This window comes from Narcine bancroftii, chromosome 1 (assembly GCF_036971445.1).
Source record: "Narcine bancroftii isolate sNarBan1 chromosome 1, sNarBan1.hap1, whole genome shotgun sequence".
Classification (NCBI taxonomy): Eukaryota; Metazoa; Chordata; class Chondrichthyes; order Torpediniformes; family Narcinidae; genus Narcine; species Narcine bancroftii.
Window position 1 is genome coordinate 163280909 of NC_091469.1, and position 25072 is coordinate 163305980.

Below are 25072 nucleotides of genomic sequence, written 5' to 3' on the forward strand. Positions count from 1 at the left end.
ACATTCTGGTAAACCTTCTCTGCACTCTCTCCACTCTTTTTATATCCTTCCTATAATTAGGCGACCAGAACTGCTCACAGAACTCCAAATTAGGCCGCACCAACGTCTTATACAATCTCAACATCACCTCCCAACTCCTATATTCCATGCAATGATTGATAAAGGCCAGCATACTAAAAGCCTTCTTCACCACCCTATTCACATGAGTTTCTACCTTCGGGGAACGATGTACCGTTAATCCTAAATCTTTCTGCTCTTCTGTATTCCTCAATGCTCTCCCATTTACCACATATGTCCTATTCTGATTCTTCTTACCAAAATGAAGTACCTCACACTTATCGGCATTAAATTCCATCTGCCATTTTTCAGCCCACTTTTCTAAGCAGTCCAAATCCCTCTGCAATCCTTGAAAACCTTCTTCATTATCCACTATTCCACCTATCTTAGTATCGTCTGCATATTTACTAATCCAATTCACCACCCCATCATCTAGATCATTAATGTATATAACGAACAACAATGGGCCCAATACAGATCCTTGAGGCACACCACTGGTCACCGGCCTCCAACCTGACAGACAATTATCCACTACCACTAACTGTAAAAGGGGGGAATTTTGTAAGTTCTGATTGTATGTACTGAAGGATTTATGTGGTTCTGTGTTGCTGGGTCTGGACTTCCTGTGTCATCTTAAAAGCATGACCATGGAGTACTCTGGCCCACTTCTCCAATCACAGTGCAGAACAGAAGGTCCAAAAAGCCGGACGCCGCATGCAGTCACTCCACCCTAAATATTGATTCCCCCCACTGTTTCCAAACTTGACTCCCGATTGCAAACCAATAGCTACAAAGAGCAGGCGATACAGTGCGGGGGATCAGGAATTTATTAGAGCGAGACACAGCAGCTGCCCAAAAAAAATCGAGCCTAGCAACAGCCCATGGAGAGCCTAGATGGTAGTCATGAAAGGGGAAGAAAAGTCCAGGCTAGTGATTGACTATAGCCAAACAATTAATTGCTTTACACTCCTGGACGCTAACCCCCTCCCTTGAATTTCAGACATGGTAAACAAAATTGGGCAGTATTGGGTCTATTTGACCATCAACCTGAAAGCTGCATACCATCAGTTACCGATCCATTCCGAGGAACGCCCCTACATAGGCATTTGAAGCAAACGGATAGCTCTATCAGTTCCAGGAGATCCCTTTTGGCATCACTAATAGGATCTCAGTCTTCCAGAGACAGATGGACAAAGTGGTTGATGAATACGGGTTGAGGGCCACCTTCTCTTATCTCAATAATATCACCATTTGTGAACACTCTCTGGAAGACCATGACGCCAACCACCAGAGGTTTCTCCACATGGCTAAGGCCCTGAATCTCATGTACAACTGCGGTAACAGCATGTTCCAGAAGAAATGTCTGGCAAACCCGACCTTTGTGGAGGAGAATGGCCCCAATCGAATGTGCCCTCTGTTAGATGTCTTGATACCGAAGACCATGAAAGCCTTAAGGAGGTGCCTGGGCTTCTTCTTCTACACCCAGTGGGTCCTTCACCTCGTAGATAAAGCCGCCCCCTCTTAAAATCCACCTCATTCCCATTATCGGTCAAAGCCCAGGCAGCTTTCAACTACATTCAGAGCTCTTTTCAAAGGCCACCTTGCATGCGGTGGATGAGAACACACCCTTCCAGATGGAAAGTGATGCCTCAGATGTAGCTCTGGCTGCTACCCTTGACCAGGTGGGCAGGCCGTTTGCTTTTTTTCCCACATCCTACAAGGCCACAAGCTTTACATATCAGGGAAGAAAGAGGCTCAAGCCATTGTAGAGGCCACCCCCAAGGCACTGGAGGCATTACCTGGCTGGCAGAAAATTTACACTGCTCACCGACCAGCATTTATGTTTAAAGGGGAAAAATAAAGAATGATAAGACGCTAAGTGGAAGATCGAACTCTCCAGCTATAATTATGACATATCAAACAGGCCAGGTACTCTCAATGAACCTCCAGATGCCCTGTTGCGAGGAAGCTGTGCCTCTGCACACACCAGCCAGTTGTGGTCACTGCACGATGAGCTTTGCCACCTGGACATCACTCACATGGCTCATTTCATCAAGGCATGCGACCTGGCCTACACCATTGAGGACATCAGAAAATGACCAGGTCCTGCCAGGTCTGTGTGGAGTGGAAGCTGCACTTCTGCCGCCCCGATAAAGCACATCTGATAAAGGCATCCCACCCTTTTGAATGACTCATTGTCAATTTCAATGGTCCCCTCCCTTCCCCCAAATATTCACGTTTTCTGTTCACCATCCCCTGCCCAGACTTGACCACCACCATGGTCATCAGGGCCTTGCACTCTATTTTCACCCTGCTCTGGTATCCAAGCTATATCCATAGTGTCCAGGACTCATTATTTATAAGCGAAGAGCTACACCAGTACCTGCTCGTAAGTGACTAGCTACAATCCTCGGGGGAATGGACAAGTTGAAAAAGAGAGTGTGACTGTATGGAAGGCCATGAAATTGGCTCTCTGGTCCAAAGTCCTTCCAGATTCACGCTTGCAAGAAGTCCTACCCACGGTGCTCCACTCCATAAGGTTGCTCCTCTTCACTGCGACCAACACATGGTCAAAAGCTTATGTTCACAATCCAGAGAAAATCTACGCCTGGGACTACTCTCCCGGTTTGGCTAATGGCACCAAGGCCAGTCCTGCTGAGAAAGCACATGAGGAGGAGCAAGACAGACCCCCTGATTGAGAGGTGCACCTGCTGCACGCCAACCCAACATCAGCCTATGTGGCATACCCTGATGGCAGAGAGGACACCATCTCGATCAGAGACCTGACACCCACCAGAATTGAGGATTCAATGTCTCAAACGAGCCAGGAACTACCAAGTACCCCACTCAGGGTTCTAGAGGACATTGCTCGGGAAGTGGTCCAATCCACCCCGCAATCAGAGCCGGAACCCTCAAGACCCACTGACTCTGTACCACAGGGGTTCCAGAAAGTTCAAGAAGCCCAAAATCCTCCAGTACTCAGGCACTCAACCAGAATAACTAGACCCCCTGACAGACTGAACTTGTAAATAGTTGTAAGCTATTAGTTTTTTTTAAAATATGATCTCTGTTTTCACCCACAGGTTCTTTTCTGTAGGAAGGGGTGAATGCAGTGAACTGGAATTCGCTGTCTATGTATTGTTCTGATGGCTGACTCCTCTCCTGGTTCCACCCTCACGTACCCCGATATAAACTCTGGCTTTCCCACTGTGGTGATATGTAGTTACACCACTAGGCCACCAGAGGTCATCCTTTATCTCTCTTCTCTTTGGCTTGGCTTCGCAGACGAAGATTTATGGAGGGGTAAATGTCCAAGTCAGCTGCAGGCTCGTTTGTGGCTGACAAGTCCGATGCGGGACAGGCAGACACGGTTGCAGCGGTTGCAGTGGAAAATTGGTTGGTTGGGGTTAGGTGTTGGGTTTTTCCTCCTTTGTCTTTTGTCAGTGAGGTGGGCTCTGTGGTCTTCTTCAAAGGAGGTTGCTGCCCGCCGAACTGTGAGGCACCAAGATGCACGGTTTGAGGCGATATCAGCCCACTGGCGGTGGTCAATGTGGCAGGCACCAAGAGATTTCTTTAGGCAGTCCTTGTACCACTTCTTTGGTGCACCTCTGTCACAGTGGCCAGTGGAGAGCTCGCCATATAACACGATCTTGGGAAGGCAATGGTCCTCCATTCTGGAGACGTGACCTACCCAGCGCAGTTGGATCTTCAGCAGCGTGGATTCGATGCTGTCGGCCTCTGCCATCTCGAGTACTCCGATGTTAGGGATGAAGTCACTCCAATGAATGTTGAGGATGGAGCGGAGACAACGCTGGTGGAAGCGTTCTAGGAGCCGTAGGTGATGCCGGTAGAGGACCCATGATTCGGAGACGAACAGGAGTGTGGGTATGACAACGGCTCTGTATACGCTAATCTTTGTGAGGTTTTTCAGTTGGTTGTTTTTCCAGACTCTTTTGTGTAGTCTTCCAAAGGCGCTATTTGCCTTGGCGAGTCTGTTGTCTATAGACCTTGTCTATAAAGTAGTCCAGAGTTCCAGTCTAGCCTTCCAGGTTCGTCTTGCAGAGAGACAAGACCCTCTTAGTGTACATATTAGTTTATTAAAGCTGTCTTATACTCGCACTGCTGGTCTGGTTATTGTCAGTACACCCACCTTACCTCAGATTCACCTGAGGACTATTCTGTCTACCGGCATTGATTGCAAGCTATTAAAAGTGTGTTTGAACTCCTTACTTGTCTCTGAGAGGTATCAGTCGTGTTACATTGGTTTGTTTCTCTCTGACAGAAATTACAGCATTTAGAAGAGGAGAAAAACCAAGAGATCACTGCACTTCGCCAGACCATTCGCAATCTTGAAGAGCAGCGAGATCGCAGCCACTCCTTGCAACTGAAACGCAGAAGGTTTTAGTATCAACTTACTCTGACACAGAGGTTTGTTGAACAGGAATTGTGGGTGAAGGACATGTGTGGTTCTGACCCACACTTGGTTTCCCAAAGGGCTTGATTGATGTGGGGAAATGCACATACAGTCTTTAATTCTGGATATGTTTGAGAGAAAAGACCTGCTATTTGTACTCACATCTTGCTCATTCACTTCCACTGAGGTCAATGGGACTGATGTGGGAATTGAGTGAACTGGACGCCATCACTCCTACATACCAGGAACTAGAAATGAATTTCCCTCCTGGTTTGTTCAGACACATATTTCAACTTGTACGGTTGAGTTCTTTCATTCATTGTTAAGTGAGTTTAAATAAATGTTATAATTGTGATGGAGTATTTTTAATGAAATTTGGTTGGTGGAATGGGCGAGAGACAGTGTTTAGGGCAACATTACAGCTCGTGATGGTATGGACAGGTTGGCTAAATGAGCACACTTATTCAGAAAGGAGGTGACACAGTTTGGCAGAAAGAATAAGAAACAATATAGAGCAAATAGTTTACTTCTAAAGGTTATGCAGGAACAAATGGATTTGGGTTTGTGCCTACATTAATAGCAGAAAAAGTTGAAAGATAGTTAGTGGAGTTTATAGGATTTTGAAATTCCTAAATAGAGGAAGAAGCGCCACGGTTAGTGTAGCGGTTAATGTCATGCTATTATAGCCCCAGCAACTTGGCTTTGAACCCAGCGCTGTCTGCAAGGAGTTTTGTTCTCCCCATGTCTGCATGGGTTTCCTCCCACATTTCAGAACAATGGAGTAATAGGTTAATTGGGCGGCATGAGCTCATGGGCTGAAGCAAACAACAATTTGCTAGAGGAATTCAGCAGGTGGAACAGTATCTCTGGCAGAGAAGGAATTGTGGAGCTTTCGGATGGAAATCCTTCATTAGCACTGATCATGGAGGGGGAAGATGACCAGTATAAGGATGAGAGGATTGTTAGATCAGGGAGATTGAAGGAGGATAGAGGATGGGGAGGATTGGAAGGTCGAGACGTGTGAGAGCTGCTGCTGGTGGGTGATGAGTGAGAACAGCAGTGTTGCAGCATGATAAATAATGGTAGTGATGGGAACCATCAGGGAGAGGTCAAGAGCAGGTGAGATGATGATGGTGAGAGTTTATTGGCATATACATAAGTACAATGTATATGGTGGATGATGCAAAGATAGGTGGAGGAAGTGGTAGGGTTGATCAAACAGGGAGACAGCAGAAAGAATTAGATGAGAAGAATGGGCAGAGAAGTGGCAAATGAAATACAATGTCGGAAATTGGACGGTCGGGCACTTGGTAGAAGGAATAAATGGGCCGAGTGTTTTCTAAACAGGAAGAAAATTGAAATTTCCCAGATGCAAATGGACCCGGGAGTCCTCATACAGGAGAGCCTGAAAGTGAACTTGCAGGTTGAGTTGGTGATGAAAAAGGCAAATGTGATGCTGGCTTTCATTTCAAAAAAAAGGGATGTTGAGGCTTTATAAGGCCCTGGTGAGACCTCCCGTGGAGAATTATGCACAGTTTTGGGCTCCTCCTTTAAGAAAGGATGTACTGGTGTTAGAGAGGTTATCACTCTTGGCCTGAACTCGTTGGAATTTAGGAGAATGAAACATTTTGAATGTTGAAAGGCATGGGCAGAGAAGATGTAGAAAGGTTGTTTCCCAGGGTGGGAGACTCTCGGACAAGGGTATAACACTTCAGGATTTAAGGGTTTGCTTACAATTGTGTGGTTAAAAAATTGGCTTGTAGGTAGAAAGCAGAGAATAGTATGGAAGGAAAATATTCTGCCTGGGGGTCGGTGACTAGTGGAGGGGCCACAGGAATCTATTCTGGGTCCCCTGCTCTTTGTGATTTTTATAAATGAAGAGCCAGAAGGATGGGTCAGTAAGTTTCCAGGTAACACAAACTTTGGAGGAGACATGGATGGAGCTGAAGGTTGACGAAGGTTACAAGAAGATATAGACAGGATGAAAAGTTGGGCAGAAAAGTGGCAGATGGAATTCAATCCGAATAAGTGTGAGGTGATGTACTTTGGAAGGACAAACCAGAAGGCTGAGCCTAAGGATAATAATTGGCTCCTTAAGAAGGTGAATGAACAAAGGGACCCTGGGGTCCAAATCTATACATCCCTCAAGGTTGCCGCACAGGTTGATAGGATAGTTAAGAAGGCCTATGGGATGCTGGGATTCGTTAATAGGGGATTGAATTCAGGAGTAGAGTTGCAACTCTAACAATCTCTGGTAAGACCACACTTAGAGAATTGTCTTCAGTTCTGGTCACCTCATTATAGGAAGGATGTGGAAGCTATGGAGAGAGTACAGAGGAGATTCACCTGGATGTTGCTGGACTGGGAAACAAGTCTCATGAGGCAAGGTTAGCAGAGCTGGGACTTTTCTCTTTGGAGTGTTCTATGTTGCACCTCCTGCAATTACAGGGAAAAGTGCTAGTGGACGGGCAGGAGTGGGATGAACAGATGGGAGTTGCAGCGGGAGTGGTCCCTGCAGAAAGAATGAATTGGCGGGGAAGAGAATATGTTGCTTGTAGGGGGATGACAATGGAGCTGGTAGAAATGCCAAAGGATGATGTGCTGGATACTGAGGCAAGTGTGGTGAAAGGTGAGGATTAGGGGAGTGCTATCCCTGTTCTGTTTGGGTCGGGGGTTTGGGTGATGGAAATCTGAGGAATGTAGGAAATGCAGGAGGGGGCTTGATCAACCAAAGCAGAAAGGAAGCCACATTTCCTGAAAAAGGTCATTTCAGATATCCTGGAATGGAAGACCTCATCTTGAAAGCAGATTTGGCAGAGACAGAGAAAATGGGAGAAAGAGGTGGATGGAAAGAGATGTAGTCCAGATGGCCTTTGGAGTCAGGGGTTCTATAGTAAGAGGATAGTTTGTCTTCTGAGATAGTAACACAGATCCATAAAGGGGAGAGAAGTGTCAGAAATGGTCCATGTGAATTTGAAAGCAGGAAAAGAAATGAGTGGCAAAAATGGTAAGGTTCTACATGGGACCAGGGAGCTGTTGTCGATATAATGGAGCAAAGGCTGTTCCACGTGGCCAATGAGTCTTTGGAGATGATGCCAGCACCCATAGATGTACCTTTACAGGAGGTGGGGTGAATCGAAAGGGAAGTTGTTGAAAGTGGAATGTGTTCTGCCAGGTGGAGGGGAACCATAAGACCATATGACATAAGAGCAGAAATAGGCAATGAGTCTGTCCTGCCATTCTGTCATGATCTGATCCATTTTCACACAGCCCTATTCCCCACCTTCTCCACATAATCTGTGATATCTTAGCTAATCAAGAACCTATCAATCTTTGCCTTAAATACATCCAAAGACTTGGCCTCCACAACTGCCTGTGGCAACAAATTCCACAGGTTCACCTCCCTCTGGCTGAAGAAATTCCATAGAACGTTACAGCACAGAAAACAGATGATTCGGCCCCTCTAGTCTGTGCAACCATCATTCTACTTGTCCCATTGACCTGCTTCCATTCCATAACCCTCCAGATCTCTCCCATCAATATATTTATCCAATTTATTCTTAAAACTTGTTAGAGCCTATATTCACCACATCAGATGGCAGCTCATTCCACACTCCCATCACTCTCTAATGAGTTAAGTTTCCCAAAATGTTTCCCCTTTCAGCTTAGAACTATGACCTTTCATATTTATCTCCTCCACTCTGTCTATACCTTTCATAATCTTGTAAATTTCAATCAATATCCCCTCATTCTTCTACGCTCCAAGAAATAAAATCCTAACCTGTTTAATCTTTCCCTGTAACTCAACTCCTGAAGACCCAGCAACATCAAAGTAAATTTTCTCTGCACTCTTTCGATCTTATTGATATCTCTCCTGAGGTTGGCGACCAGAACTGCACATAACATTTCATATTTGGCCTCACCAATGTTTTAAGCAACTTCAACATAATATCCCAACTCCTGTACTCAATACTTTGATTTATAAAGGCTAAGATGCCAAAAACTCTCTTTACAACCCTGTCCATCTGTGATGCCACCTTCAGGTATCTGTATTCTCAGATCTCTTTGCTCCTCCACACTCCGCAGTGGCCTACCATTTACTATATATGTCCTATGTTGGTTTCCCCTCCAAAAATGCAGCACCTCACATCTGTCTGCATTAAACTCCATCTACCTTTTTTTGCCCATTCTCCCAATTGGTCCAGACCCCTCTTCAAGCCTTTAAATTCTTCCTCACTGTCCACATCGTCTCCAATCTTAGTGTCTTCAGCAAACTTGCTGATCCAATTGACCACATTATCATCCAGATCATTGATATAGATGACAAACAACAATAGTCCCAGCACTGATCCCCGAGGCACACCACTAGTTCACAGGCCTCCAGTCTGAGAAGCAATCATCCACCACCACTCTCTGTTTTCTCTCTCTGTCAATTCTGAATCCAGTTTACAACCACTCCATGAATACCTAGTGTCATAACCTTCTGAAATAACCTCTGTAATCCACGTCGAAAGAACCAAAGACTTGTTGATCCAAACCAAGGCTTTTATTAACTAAAAGACTGGAGCATATCACAAGTAGGTCAACCAGTCCAGAATGACCTGGTCTGGCTAAGACCTACCAGTAGGTGTGACTACACTCTCAGCCAATCACAGTCATCCTACACTTTTCCTTTCTTTGGCTTGGCTTCGCGGACGAAGATTTATGGAGGGGTAAAGTCCACGTCAGCTGCTGGCTCGTTTGTGGCTGACAAGTTCAATGCGGGACAGGCAGACACGGTTGCAGCGGTTGCAAGGGAAAATTGGTTGGTTGGAGTTGGATGTTGGGTTTTTCCTCCTTTGTCTTTTGACAGTGAGGTGGGCTCTGCGGTCTTCTTCAAAGGAGGTTGCTGCCCGCTGAACTGTGAGGCGCCAAGATGCATGGTTTGAGGCGATATCAGCCCACTGGCGGTGGTCAATGTGGCAGGCACCAAGAGCTTTCTTTAAGCAGTCCTTGTACCTCCTACACTACTATCTGTACATATGGTGATTGGAGACACATTGGTGATAGAATCTGTACTATCACAACCTCCCATGTGGGTCCTTGTTGAAGGCCTTACTAAAGTCCATGTAGACAACATCCACAGCCTTTTCTTTATCCACCTTCTTGGTAACTTTCTCAAAAAACTCTACAAGATTCTTGAAACACGACCTACCACGCACAAAACCATGCCGACTTTCCTTAATCAGCCCATGGGTGTCCAAGTAGCTCCATATCCTATCTCTCAGAACTCCTTCCAATTTACCTACTACTGACATCAGGCTCACTGGACTATAATTACCTGGTTACTTTTGGAGCCTTTATTAAACAGGACAACATGAGCTACCCTCCAATCCTCTGGCACCTCACCCTTGGCTAAGGTCATTTTGAATTTATCTGCCAGGCCTGGGGGAATTTGTCTACCTTTATTCGCTGTAAGGCAGTAAGCACCTCCTCCTCTTTAATCTCTATATGTTTTATGTCACTACTTCTGGTTTCCCTTCCTTCCTTATACACTGTGCCAGTTTCCTGAGTAAACACTGATGCAAGAAAACTGGCAGAAGGAAGTGGAGGGATGGAGATGTCTAAAGATTAATCCACAACATGCGACTCTATGTCATCGCTGGTAAATTTTCTGCCTGCTGCAATCCAATGAGCCAGGTGTTCCATGCAGAGTTTGTATGTTCTCCCTCTGACCACGTAGACATTGCGGATTTCCTCAGGGTACTCTGGTTTCCTTCACATGTCAGTAGATTGAGGGTAAAATCCCGACAACGTGAAGATGAGCACAGCAGTTGGGGTAGAATCAGCAGAAAGTTAATCGGAATGTATGGAAAATAAAGCAGGACAAGTGTAACTGGGTGCTGAATGGTGAACGTTGATTCGCTAAGCTGTCAGGGTGACCTCATAAAGGTTTAGAAGGTGAATATTCATGGTATTTTCCCCAAGGCAGGGAAACCAAACTCGTAAAAATGTTTAGATTTAAGGTACAAGGGAGGGAAATGCAGAAGGGATCTGAGTTTTTCACACACAGGGGTGGTGGTGGGCCTGTGGAATGAGCTGTCAGAAGAAGTGGCCGCAGAGATTACCCTACAGAGAAGGAGACCACGGCGGATGACCAGCAAGGGCTCAGCGGCTGAGAGACCCACATAGTTTGTTGTCATTTTTGTTCTTGTCACATCTCTTCATCTCTCTGTCTGTTTTGTAGTTGTTTTGCAAATTTTCGTGCTTCTTCCGGATCCGAGAATAGTTTGTTTTGCTACCCCGGAATAACTATTTTAAGTACCGCTGGGTATTTTAACATAAATTTATAACCTTTTTTCCATTGGGTCATTTTTGCTGAATTGAACTCCTTCCTCTTCTTCAGGAGTTCAAAACTTATATCTGGATAGAAAAAAATTTTTGACCCTTGTATTCCAGTGGTTTTTTGTCTTCCTTTATTTTATTCATTGCCTTCTCCAATATATTTTCTCTTGTTGTGTATCTTAGGAATTTTACTAGAATGGATCTTGGTTTTTGTTGTGGTTGTGGTTTAGGGGCTAATGTTCTGTGTGCCCTTTCTATTTCCATTTCTTCCTGTAATTCTGGTCTTCCTAGGACCCTGGGGATCCATTCTTTTATAAATTCTTTCATATTTTTGCCTTCTTCATCTTCCTTAAGGCCCACTATCTTTATATTGTTTCTTCTATTATAATTTTCCATTATATCTATCTTCTGAGCTAACAGCTCTTGTGTCTCTTTAACTTTTTTGATTCTTCTAATTTCTTTTTTAAGTCCTCTACTTCCATTTCTACGGCTGTTTCTTGTTCTTCCACTTTGTCCACTCTTTTTCCTATATCTGTCATGATCTTCTCTAATCTATTCATTTTTTCTTCTGTACTTTTTATTCTTCTTTTTATTTCACTGAATTCCTGTGACTGCCATTCTTTTACTGATTCCATATATTCTTTAAAAAAATATATATCCATGTACTTGCCCTTCCCTTCATATTCCATTTGTCTGTGTTCTTCCTCTTCTTCTACTGAGCCCACTCCAGGATCTGTGTCCTTTACCTCTGTCTCTTCTGGTTTTCTTGTTGGGTTGTTTGTTTTATTTTGTTGGGTATTTTTGGTCTTCTTATTTTTATTAGAAGTGTCTTGGTGCTGGTCTTCTTCCTCTGAGTTGGTCATCTGTTGTTACTTTGATTTCTTATTTTTACTCTCTTCCTTCTTGTTCTCGTTATGTTCTATGTTTTCCTGTTGAGAGTCTTGCTGTTGTGTTGTAGTTGCCTGTTTCAGCTTTGGAGATTTACTCCTCAGCGGGTCCCCCCTCCCGTCAATGTTATTTTTGTTGCGCATTTTTGTTTGGCTCTGTGAGCCATTTTTGTAGTCCCGAGTTTGGGGCTTTGACTGACCTCAGGGAGCGGGCTTCTCTCTCCGCGGCGGGCCTCCTCGTACCGGTATGGCCTTCACCTTCTTCTTTTCTTCCCGTTATTTTTGGTTTTTCTTTCTTAGCTGCCATTTTCTCTACACTTTCACTTTATGGTTTTTATGTTTGTGCCTTTGTTTTTTCTCTATCTTTTTTTAACTTTTCTGGAGAGGGCTGGAGTTCCCCGACCGGCCACTACTCCATCACGTGACTCCTCCTATGGGACATATGTTCTTGACAATAAGTATGTTGTCTAGGTATATGAACTAAAGTCGAGATTGCATCCCACTCTGTCCATTAAATGTTGAAAAGTCTGCACGGCATTCTTGAGCCCAAAAGGCATCCTTCTGAATTCAAAAAAGCCATCCGGGTGGACTGGGATCTGATGATACTCCCGGACCAGGTCCACCTTGGAAAAGATGCAGGCTCCCTGCAGGTTGACGCAAAGTCCTGTAAATGCAGTACCAGATAGCGATCTGGTGCGGTAACCTCATTCAACTGCAGGGTCTCCCTCCACCTGCGGTACCATGTGGAGTGGGGAGGCCCAGGAGCTATCAGACCCTTGTTCAATACCTATGTCGTCCATCCTTTCAAACTCCTCTTTGGGCAGACGAAATTTATCTGGAGGGAGCCTGTGAGCTCTGGCAGTGTCCCTTTAGTTGATATGTGGTGCTGCACCTCATTCAGCATTGCCGAGGTGAATTTTGGCATAATTATTCCAGGAAATTTGCCTTCAGTCTTGAAAATACATTCTCAGAAAGAGTAATAGAGTCTAAATGTGGGGCTGGCAGCTTGGCCTCACCTAGGGCGAAGGTCTGGAAAGTATTGGTATGACGAGCCTTCGTCTCATTCAATCAACCAGCAGCTGTTTGCTCCAAGAAAATCAGCTCCCAGTAGCGGTTTTGCGACAGCGGCCAATGTGAACATCCAAGTGAACTTAGTATCACCGAATTGAAGCGGGATCCTTCCCATGCCAAGTGTCTGGATACTACTGCAATTTGCAGCCTTCCATAATGGCCTGAGTTTTCTGTTATGTGTGCCACGCCCTGAAGACGGAAGCATGCTGATCTCAGCCCCGAAACACCAGCCAGAATGTCTATCCCACACATATAAAAGGTTGTCTCGATGGCCAGATGCTGCAACCATTAGTGACAGCTGACACCAGCGTTTCCTTGAAATGCACAGGGAGATCAGCAGCAGCGAGCTTCTGCGCCCCATTGTTAATGGTAGAAACACCAATGGGTACTATCTTCAACCCGTTGTCTCCTATCCCACTGGCATTCTGACAATGGATTTGATCGACTCTGCTGCCGATCTAATGTTGGACTTGCACTGTCCCGCTGCTGTGAGCGGGATCTGGTGACTTGTCCTATGGGTGTCACGCTTTCTTGCTTACCCATCATAGAATGTAAGCGTGGTCTGAAACTCTCTGTGGGTCACTGAAATCTCATTGGCTAGCAGTATGTGGATATCTTCTGGCAACTGCTCCAAGAAAGCCTGCTCGAACATGAGGCAGGGCCTATGGTCTTCAGCTAATGCCAGCATTTCATTCATGAGCGTGGAAGGGGTCCTGTCTCCCGAGCCATCCAAGTGAAGTAAATGGGTTGCTTGCTCATGTCATGAGAGGCCAAAAGTAGAGATGAGCGGACTCCTGAGCACCATTTACTTGCCCTCCTCCTGCAGAAAGTCGGAAACTCAATATGCCATCTCTTGATCCAGGGCACTTACAACATAGTAGTACCGAATGGAATCAGATGTTATCTTCCCCAACTGGAATTGGGCTTCTGCTTGGTCAAACCATACATGTGGTTGTGAGGTCCAAAATGTAGGCAGTTTCAGAGCCACGGCATCCATCGAAGAAAAACTTTCTATGAAGGGGTCCAAATATCATTTGGACTATCGGGGTCACCAATGTAGCAAAGTATTCTCTATTGAGCTACTATAGATGTACATGTTGTGGAATTGCTGTACACATTCTCGAGTTGATGCATGCACGGGGAAGTTGATGTACACCCTGTGGAAGCTTGTGCATGCTGGGCTTATATATATCATTGCTTCTGTCACATGGACCAAAAGTGACATCATCAGTGACATCATCAGCCCAGATATAAACCTGTGTGGATGCAGGTCAATTTCCAGCATTTTCCACAGCACACCCACCATTTTGGGAGCCGGTTCGCTCGCTGGTGTAATGGAATATATATTTGGGAGATAATTGGTAAAATTAGAGTAGGTTACATACATACACACATTTTAAAATACTGAAGAATTCATATTCAGTGAACATTACAGAAACTATGGAGAATGCTAAGCACATTTCACAAGCAGGTGCTAATTGAAATGATGTCATCAAATGAATCGACTGGAGACAGGTTGTCTGTGTTGAACATTTTTACAAGGCTTCTGACCTTTCTGCAAAGGGCTCACTACACTCAAAGGTAATTGAGAAGTTTTCTTTACCTAAGACAACAGATGGGAGCAAAAGACTAACTCCTATTATTTGCTGGAGAAGGTGGGGGGATTTTGCAAGTGAGAGAGTCACATGGATGAAGAGAGAGAGAGAGAAAGAGACTGAACAGTCACAGCTGAAGCAAGCAGGAAAAGCTTGTTGGAACTGAAACAGAAAGCTCCAGAGCGGTGGATGGCTGGAAGTGCTATCTGTCTAATGTTTCTCTTGGAATAAGTGGAACAGAAAGGAATTCTGTGGTCGCCGGAAAGAAAGAGGTTCTCATCTGGAAAACCCTGATGGGGCAAGTTTCATCAGCGAGACATTGAGGTGACTAATGGACTAATGGTGGTACCTCAGTTGTGGAAATTCTGGAACAACAAATCTCTCTCTAAAAACCCTATGAGAACCTTCCTGAGCGGTAAACATTTACCTTTCGAGCACCAAAGCCTGGTGAACTTTATCCATGTTAAATTCTGTGCACAGTATAAGGATTGCCTGCAACCGCGAACTTGGAAGAATGAGAAGTGAGATTGAACTGTGAACCAAATAACTTTTCTTAAATTTACGCACACATCACATACACTTGCGCTTAGAATTAGAAGGGGGTTAAATTAGGTTAGTTAAGTTAATAGTGATAAGTTAAAGTTTGATTCTGTTTTCATGTTTAAAGATAATTAAAAACAATTTTTGCTTAAGTAACTACTTGTTGGTGAATGTTTATTGCTGTTGGGTTTTGGGGCCTTTGGGCTCATAACACTGGTAAACAGGTCATCACATGACATTCAATACTGATCGTGGAAAGATGCTGTCCCTCCTACTCATAGTCAGTGGCTGTCAGATATGATGACATATTAAACTTTGGAAAATATCAGTAATGTAATGGGATAATTTTTTTAATTTATGGGGTCCTTTTAACAATTAGTTTCATAATTTATGATTACGCTGATATTGTTTTATGATTTGTTGTTATATTGTTCGTCCTTCGTAGTTGAAGATGTCCATGACTTAAACTGCTGCTTTGCCACTCCCCCATCGCCACAGGACTTTAGGTGTTGCGCGTTGGGTTAAGTCATGACTTGCACTTGACTTGGATTAAAGTGAGGGAGAGTTGTGCAGGCGTCAGCCTCACTCTCTCACCTGGGCCTATCTGGACCCAGTGGCAAGACATAGTCAAGATGGCTGGAGACAGGTCAGGATGCATTGGATGGCCAGCAATGTTCTGTATGTGTCTCACTGTGCCCTCTTAGCACTCCACAACGCATGCTGAGAATCGCCTTTCTGCCCATTGAACCAGTGATGGTTTCTTCCGCACAGTCCACCGAATCCAGGCTTCACACGCTAGGTCTTCTCCACACGGTAGTAAATTATATGCAAAGGCCAACAATTTCGGAAGGCAGAAAATTGATTTTGTAGAATAGTAATATCTTTTTGTTTGTCTTTTTCAATTAACAATTTTATATTTGTTTAAGTGTGTGTTTTTTTTTGTATTTCTTTTTGTCTTTTTTGTTAAAGTATTATGTTCATATAAGTTTTTTTACATATAATGATTACACCTGAATATTCATTTTTATGTGCTTACCCTGTTTTATGCCTTTTACTTGTTTATTATTATTGAAAACAATAAAAATATTGTAAAAGTAAAAAGATTTTTACCCAGAGAGTGGTGAGTACTGTAAGGTAAAACATCATGAGATGGGAATGTGTAAGGAGTTACCTTGTACAGGGCTGTAACAAGATGTGAATGCATCCTTGTACTTACAAGATAAGAGAGACATTGATGGATTGAGAGGCAGGAAGCTAGCAGGGAAAGGATAGCAACAGTTTTAGTCATTGGACAAGTAATGATATGATGATGTTCTAAGCATGTATCCAAGGGTATAAAAAATCACCATTTTGCTGATAACGGCAGAATGCATTCTCCGACTAACATGGTTAGTTGCAAGTGTTACAATCCGGTAATAAAGAACAAAGAACCCTGATTTCGACTCAGCCTGGTGTTTGTCTCACTCATTCATGAACAAAGCAGACCTAACAGTACCTGTAACACACTGACAAAGAGAATGGTGGGTAAGAGTCACTCACAGCATTTAAGAAGGGGCTGCACTAGAAGTGGCTGACTGGTGGTGGGCCTCAGGGATCAGTGTTGTTTATTGTCTAAATCAGTGATCTGGATAATAATATAGTAAAGTGGATCAGCATATTTCCTGATGACACTAAGATTGGAGGTGTGGTGGACAGCAAAGGAGGTTTTCAAAGCTTGCAGAGGGATCTGGACCAGGTGGAAAAATGGGATGAAAAATGGTAGATGGAATTTAATGCAGAAAAGTGTGAGGTGTGGCATTTTGGAAGGACAAACCAAGAAAGGACGTACATGGTAAATGGTGAATGGACGGGCACTGAGGAGTGCGGTAGAACAGAGGGATCTGGGAGTACAGATACATAATTCCCTGAAAGTGGCGTAACAGGTGGACAGGGTTGTAAAGAGATCTTTTGGCATCTTGGCCTTCACAAATCAAAGTATTGAGTACAGGAATTGAGATGTTGTGGTAAAGATGTATAAGACATTAGTGAGGCCAAATATGAAATATGTGTGCAGTTTTGGTCACCGAACTACAGGAAAGATATCAATAAGATAGAAAGAGTGTAGAGAAGATTTACTAGGATGTTGCCCAGACTTCAGGAACTGAGTTACAGGGAAAGGTTAAACAGATTAGGACTTTATTCCCAGGAGCGTAGAAGAATGAGGGGAGATTTGATGGAGGTATTTAAAATGATGAGGGGGACAGACAGAGTAGATGTAGATCGGCTTTTTCCACTGAGGGTCAATGAGATTCAATCAAGAGGACATGGGTTGAATGAAAGAGAGGGAGCAGGGTCAGCATCAAGGGGGGGGGGGTTATCCACGGGCATTGCCCTCCCAAACAAGGTGCTGTGCTTCACCATATGGTCGTGGCCATCACAGTCTGTCAGACCCATCCCCACCCCTTCTCGCGTCACTAGCATCTAGTTTGATACATGCTAACAATGCTCCACTCACCCCAGTCCACGACTAGTGATGCCTGATGCAATAAAAGGAGTGTCTTCATCGCCTACATCAGAGGGGCAGTTCCGGCATCCAATAGCACTGATTCCCCCTCCCAGTCGACAGGTAGGTCCTGGCTAGCACCCCAGCGCTCCCCCCAAACATTTGTCCTGGCTAAACCCTGAGTGGGTGTATGGTATGAGCTGCGAGCTGAAGAGAGGAATATGGGCTCACTTTTAAGAAGAATTTGGACAGGAACATAGATGGGAGAGGTATGCAGGGCTATGGACTGGGTGCAGGTCAGTGGGACCTGTTCTTTGTCCAATTCTTTTATAATAATCACAGAACAGACCCATACGAAACTGCACATCTCCAAATGGAATACATTCCATCCACCACCACCCACTGCTTTTTCTAGACTAGCCAATTTCAAATCCATGAGGCCAAGGTTCCATAGATCATACGCCCATGACTTTTTGAATGACCCTGCCATTGGGGATCTTGCCAAACACTTCATTAAAATCCATATACAGCATATCCACCACCCTACCTTCATTAGGACAAGTGGGCACAACTTCAGGATTGAAATCCATCCACTTAGAACAGAGATGCGGGGGAATTCTTCACCCAGAGGGTGGTGAATCTATGGAGTTTGTTGTCACAGACGGTTGTGGAGGCCGGGTCATTGGGTGCTTTTAAGGCAGAGGTTGATATGTTCTTGATTAGTCAGATTATCAAGGGTTATGGGGAGAAGGCCAGGCAGTGAGGCTGGGTGGAAAATGGATCAGCTCATGATTAAATGTTGGAGCAGACTCAATGGGTCTGTTTCTGCTCCTATGTCTTTTGGTTTCTTCTTGGAAAATGGTATGTGTGCGTTAAGTTCATCCTTTTATTAAATATGATTAAGGTGAAGTGTGGAGGCTGAAAAGATTAACCAATATTAAATGTAGTGAAACATGAAAGTCTACAGACGCTGTGATTGTAGTAAAATCACCGAAATGCTGGAGGTACTCAGCTGGCGTTTTCAGCGTCTATAGGAGACAAAGATGTAGTATATTGCCAATGTTTCAGGCCTGAGCCTTTCTTCAAGGAATTGAACCCTTCTTCCTTGAAGAAGGGCTCAGGCCCAAAACATTGGCAATATATCTATGGACGCTGAAAAGACCAACCGAGTTTCTCTTTTTGGTGTGTTGTAGCAACATTAAATGTAACCTGACCGTTGGTAGATCTATTCTTAAACATGTGCTGACACCAAGAATGATTTCAAGAAGCAGTCTTTTTTATTGACATCTTCTTACCCTTCCTGTGGATCTTCGAGGAGATGTAATCTGCCTGCATTTGCCATACAGGGATTTCAGGTAAACTAGGGTTGCTGTTTTCCTAGTAAACTATCATGGAATATGGCACCTGCTGTCAAACTCATCACAAATAATCATTCATTGGTTTTAACCAAAGGGCAAACGTGGTCTGCGAGCTGAATATCGATAGTTGCGTTCAACGATTTCTTTGATGGATGTTAAAGCAAATGAGAGTGTGAAGTTACTGCGAGGTGGGATTCAGCCCCAAGCAAGAGCTTTTTTCAATTCCAGCAACTTCAGGCATTATTTGCTAAATTGTTAAGAAATGTTCTGGCTTGTTTCATTTGCAGGTATTTGAGAAGAAGACACAAAGCAGAGGAATTTTTTTCAAAATCATCGCAGGAAAAAAAATTGATGGATCAGAAACGTAAATTCACCAGTATAGTTGTGCATGTGGCAGATTATCGAGATTAGCTTCTCTTTTTTTTAAACTCATCTTCCCTTTGTGTTTGTCTTACATCAGATAACAGCTACTATCGTGTAGTTTGTGCTGCTTTCCTCACAGAAACAACCGCAACTGGGGGAAAATAGCAAGTTAGAGAAGGACTAACCTGAAGTTTATACTGATCGGGTAGGTACTACTGTTTGGTAGCTGATTGCTCCTCATGATGGAATGAGGGGTATCTCAAAGCTGAAATCTAAAAGATTTCAATGCTTTATGAAAGCAGACAGCAGTCTACTGCTGCCCATTTTGTCACTTTCTGTCAGGTGGTCATTGCATCTGGCCTGCCCGGGTTCGCATGGGTCAGAGACCCAACAGCATTTGTCACTGTCAGGATTCAGACAGGTTCTTCCCGTTGACTTCTGCCTGTCACTGTCAGGACGACGACCGTGCCCTGCATTGTCAAGACACTTTCTTACCAGAAGCGCTTTGACGCTGCAGTTGGCGACAGTATCATCATCACCTGATCCCTGCTGGGACTGACATGGCATCTGGTCGTCAGAAGGACTTCCTCTTGCATGGCAGTGAATTTCTTCACAGACCACTCTGTTGGTGCGGTTCACCCGTGGTGGCAGAGTCGTGGCCTCCCTCTTCCCTTGATTGTGAGCTCTCTAAATGCTTGTGCTGCTTATGATGGTGGCCATGACCACCTTGTTCTAACTGGATGTGCTGGGTTCTGTTCTGGGGGAGAGAGCCCGTTGCAGCCTTTTTATGGGAGTTATGGGGGTGTTTGCGGCCGTGGCTCCAATGTGAGCCGCCATGTTTTCCACGGTGACTGTCTCCTCCTGTCTCCTTGGGCTCTGTTGCATTTCTGCTGCTGCAGGCCGAAGGCAGTTCCTGCAGAAAAGAGAGGATATTTCAGATATTTGGATGGCACAGCGCAACACTATTACAGTACCAGCGACCCCGATTTGAATCCAGCACTCTCTGTAAGGACTTTCTCCCTTCACCACATGGGTACCTTCCGGGCCCTCCAAAACATAGAGGGGTTGTAGGTTAATCGGGGTATTTGGGCGGCACAGGCTTATGCGCTAGAAAGGCCTGCTACTGTGCTGTACATCTCAATTTAAAATTTCAAACCCTCTAAAGGTGACTCATACATTTTTTTATTGCACTTAATTTAGAATCTGCATGGATTACGAGTTAAGCTATTAAACATAGTTTCCAACTAAATCATTGATGCACTTTTACCAGATAAAGCTCCCTGCTATTAAATTTGCATTAAATGCAATCATGGTTATTTCGCTGACAATCACCTGTCATTGTGAACATACTAAGTGCATAAGTGCAGCAAGACTAGAGTTCTGCCCTGAAAATTAATAACTTCTTTTCAAGGATAGATGGTCGGAGACCCAGGGCCAGTTTCTCTGCAGGTGTCTGCACACAGCAGGCAGAGAATGATACACCATTGCAATGGTGTACTAACATAGAAACATAGAAGATAGGAGCAGGAGTAGGTCATTTGACCCTCTGGGTCAAGAAATTCCTCCTCATCTCGGTCCTAAATGGTTTGCCTATTATCCTCAAACCATAGCCCCGGGTTCTGGATTTTCCCATCCTTGGAAACATCCCATCTGCATCCATTCTGTCCAGTCCTGCCAGAATTTTATACGTCTCTATGAGATCCCCTCTCAATCTTCTAAACTCCAGCGAATACAACCCCAATTTGCGCAATCTTTCCTCATAAGTCATTCCTGCCATTCCAGGTATCAGCCTGGTGAATCGCCTCTGCACTCCCTCCATTGCAAGAACATCCTTCCTTAGATAAGGTGACCAAAACTGCACACAATACTCCAGGTGGGGTCTCATCAAGGCCCTGTACAGCTGCAGTAAGGTATCCTTGTTCCTAGACTCAAACCCTCTTGATATGAAGGCCAACATACCATTTGCCTTTTTAACCGCCTGCTGTACCTGCATGCTCGCCTTCAGAGACTGGTGTACAAGTACCCCTAGGTCTCTCTGCACTTCCCCATCTCTTAATCTATTGCCATTCAAATAGTAATCTGCCCTCCGGTTTATATGACCAAAGTGGAGAACCTCACATTTATCCACATTGTAGTGCATTTGCCATGGATCTGCCCAGTCCCTCAATTGATCCAAATCATACTGGAGCTTCCTGACCCCCTCTTCCATGCACATAACCCCCCCTAGCTTAGTGTCATCTGCAATTTTGGAGATATTACATCCAATCCCCTCATCCAGATCATTAATGTAAATTGTGAACAGCTGGGGTCCCAGTACAGATTCCTGTGGCACCCCACTGGTCACCACCTGCCACTCAGAAAATGAGCCATTTATCCCAACTCTCTGTCTTCTACCTGCCAGCCAGTTCTCAATCCACATCAATACTTTGCCCCCAATCCTATGAGCCTTGATTAACTAAGGGAGGGAATTGCAGCCCACAATGGTGGGAGCAGAAGACGTCTCTGACTGTGTGTCAGGTCAGGCACAAATCATACAGGAGAATACCTGATAGCCTTTTTCACACTGGCTAACCTGTAAATTGGCCATTCAATGAACCAGTTAAGGAAGCCGTTTTTGTTGTTCACACTGGACCACAGTTAACCGGTTCTCTGCGCCATTTCACACTCACGGCCAGGCATCCCCAGGGAGAGGGGCGCCTCTCCTCCACTGGTAACGTCTGAGTGACATATCCACTAATTATGATCTTGTATTTAAACAAAATTAATCATGCCTAATTATTACGTAATTAAGCATATGTAGAGCACAGTATAAGCCCTTCAGCCCTGTAGTTGTGTTGACCTATATAAACCTTTATAAATTTATAAAGGTCCATGGGAAAGTGGTAGAGGCAATAAAAAATATAGATGTACAATTTATATAGACCATGGGTAAGTCACATAAAGTGAATGAGAGAGAGACAGTGATGGCAAACCTGCCCTCCCAGAATTCTGTGTGGCAGAGAAAGGGCTGCATACATGGAGCACTCATGGAGGGGCTTTTATCCTCAAGAATTCTCAAGAGACCATTCCCTCTTCTCACTGTTACCATCAGAGGAAGGCTGAAAACGAAGCTCCCCTCAGCACAAGGACAGCTTCGTCCCCTTTGCCATCAGATTTCTGAATGGAAAATGAACCACAGACACTGCCTCAGCTTCTCTTCTTTTAACATGTATTTATTTATTTTTAAATGTAATTTATAGCAGCTGCAACACAATGAATTGTTGTGACATGTTCATGACTATAAATACTGATTGTGAATCTGTGTCTCTCATGTGTGAGAGACACAGATGCTGGAATTGGAAGCAGAATCAATTGAAGAGGAACTAGGTCGAGCAGCATCATTGTTTTTGATGTTTCAACTTGGAGCCTTTCAGCAAGACCAACGTTTCGGATTGGAACCCTTCAAGACCTTTGTGGTGGATCTCTAACACATAGTCATTCTGTTCAAAGTGCAAATATTTGATCCATTATAGGCACATCCTGCTGTATTCCTGGGACACCAAATACCTTCATCTGACTGTCAAATCAGCTTCCAAGCACCCATCCACTCTTCCTGCCTTGCTTCACTCCTGCATTTGTAACTGTAGACCTGCAAAGTAGACTGAGTTCCCTGAACTTCAACTCGTCACAATAACTTGCTCGTTTCTTATCTTGCACCATCCTTGCTGACCTACACTGGATGTAAAGACCTAGAGGAGAGAAAGTGAGAGGGAATGTTGGCATTCATATCTAGAGAAATAGGATACAAGATCAGGGAAGTGACCTTGAGGCTTTATAAGGCTCTGGTGAGGCCTCACTTGGAGGACGAGGTGCACCTTTAGGCACCTTATTTAAGAAAGGATGTGCTAGCTTTGGAGAGGATTCAGAGAAGATTCACAAGAATGATTCCAAAGAAAGGATTAGCATATGAGGAATGTTTGACAGCTCTTGGACTGTACCCCTTGGAGTTCAGAAGAATGAGGGGGGCCTCATAGAAGCATTTCAAATGTTGAAAGGCCTAGACAGAGTAGATGTGGCAAAGTTGTTTCCCATGGTAAGGGAGTCTAGGAAAAGAGGGTACAACTTCAGGATGGAAGGGTGCCCATTTAAAACAGAGAAGGGGAGGAATTTATTTAGCCAAGTGAACCTCTGGAATTTGTGGATGGCTGATGAGGCCAAGTCATTGGGTGTATTTAAGCAGAGATCAATAGATTTCTAAATAGGGTATCAAGGATTATGGGGAGAAGGCAGGAGAGTGGGCCTGATTGGGAGAATGGATCGGTACTCGATGGGCTGAATAACCACCTTCCACTCCTATATCTTATGGTCTTATGAAGATGTAAGACAATGGCAGATTAACACATGAGCTTGAGGCTTAAAATTGAACAGAGGATGTTCCCAGTTGGGGCAAGCACTACTGAAGGGACTGGATGAGGAGAGGATCAGGAGAAGATGTGGTGGTGGGATGTTGAGAGTGGGAGAGACGAGGAATAAATGGAACGTTCCTTTAGAACTGAGATGAGGAGGGATTTCTCAGGCCAGAGGGTGGTAAATCTGTGGAATTTGTTGTCACAGTTGGCTGTGATTTGAATGGAACAGAAACTTATAAAATTCTTAAGGGCTTAGACAGACTAGATGCAGGAAAGTAGTTTCCAATGCTGGGAAAAACCAGAACAAGGGGCCATAGTTTAAGGATAAGGGGGATTTTTTTTAAGACTGAGATGAGGAAAGATTTCTTCTCTCAGAAAGTGGTAAAGGTGTGGTATTATTTGTCACAGAAAGTAGTTGAGGCCGGTTCCCTGTCAATATTTAAGTCTAGGTTGGATATGGGCCTTGTGGCCAAGGGGATTAGGGGGTATGGGGAGAAGGCAGGAACCGGGTACTGATCAGCCATGATCATAATGAATGGTGATGTAGGCTTGAAGGGCCAAATAGCCTCCTCCTGCACCTATTTTCTATGTTTTTATCTGATGGGCTGTATAGCCTGATTCTGCTCCAAGATTGTCCCATAGTGGTTCACTTAATCTTCTCTAGTACTTTAGGATCATTTTTTAACAAAAATACACAATATTAACATAGAAATTCTGTCTCAGGCATGTCTTCCATTTAGCACAATTATTGTTAATCTCAACTCCACTACTACAGTAACCTTTCACTAACAGACCTCTCCGGAATCTCTCTCTGCCTGAAGAGTACTGACTATGCTTCACCATCCTCAGAGGAGACTTTGAAAGACTCATCATCCTCTGAGAGGCAAAGAATCGCCTTATCTCAGCGTCAATTATCTTATCCAGTGTGATAACTCATTTTTAAACAGTGAGCCCTCGTGTCTTAATACTTTTTCAGGATCTGACCATCACTGGTAAGGCTAACCCATCCCAAATTGCTCTTGAGAAAATGAGTTGCTTTCTTGATCTGGTGCTGGGTGTAGGGACTCCCACGATCCTGGAGAGGAGGGGGAGGGAGTTTCAGGATGTAGATCTGATGACAGTGCGGGATAGGTGATATGTCTCTAATCAGGCTGGGACATGTAAAACACAAGTTACTTGGACTTCAGGGACTGAGTTACAGGGAAAGGTTCAACAGGTTAGGACTTTATTCCCTGGAGTGTAGAAGAATGAGGGGAGATTTGATAGAGGTATTTAAAATTATGAGGGAGACAGGCATAGTAAATGTAGGGAGGTTTTTTCCACTGTGAGATACAAACTAGAGGACATGAGTTAAGAGTGAAAGGGGAAAAGTTTAACGGGAACATGAGAAGAAACGTCTTCATGCAGAGAGTGGTGGGAGTGTGAAATGAGCTGCCAGCTGAAGTAACCATATATAACCATGCAACAATTAAAGCTCAGAAACAGGCCAGACTGGCCCCTCTAGTCCATGCCGAACACCTTCTCCCACCTAGTCCCATTGACTTGCACCCGGTCCGTAATCCTCCACATCTCTCTTGTCCATATATCTATCCA

General features: G+C 44.3%; 3 protein-coding genes across 4 annotated transcripts in view; 2 read left to right on the forward strand and 1 right to left on the reverse strand.

The window, feature by feature from the left end:
- The window catches only part of LOC138735774 (coiled-coil domain-containing protein 152), a 242561-nt gene extending 237735 nt beyond the window's left edge, over nucleotides 1–4826 (forward strand). The window contains exon 10 of the mRNA XM_069884164.1: nucleotides 4340–4826. Within this exon, the coding sequence (XP_069740265.1) occupies nucleotides 4340–4462 (123 nt within the window). The 3' untranslated portion in view covers nucleotides 4463–4826. The remainder of the gene's footprint in view (nucleotides 1–4339) is intronic.
- LOC138735769 (otogelin-like protein) overlaps nucleotides 4472–25072 on the forward strand; it is a 190645-nt gene continuing 170044 nt past the window's right edge. The window contains exon 1 of the mRNA XM_069884151.1: nucleotides 4472–4485. The gene's annotated coding sequence lies outside the window, so the exon portion shown is untranslated. The remainder of the gene's footprint in view (nucleotides 4486–25072) is intronic.
- LOC138735751 (selenoprotein P-like) overlaps nucleotides 18626–25072 on the reverse strand; it is a 29144-nt gene continuing 22697 nt past the window's right edge. For both annotated transcript variants that reach the window (XM_069884107.1, XM_069884115.1), the window contains exon 5: nucleotides 18626–20004. In XM_069884107.1, coding sequence (XP_069740208.1) covers nucleotides 19702–20004 — 303 coding nt within the window. In that variant the 3' untranslated portion in view covers nucleotides 18626–19701. The remainder of the gene's footprint in view (nucleotides 20005–25072) is intronic.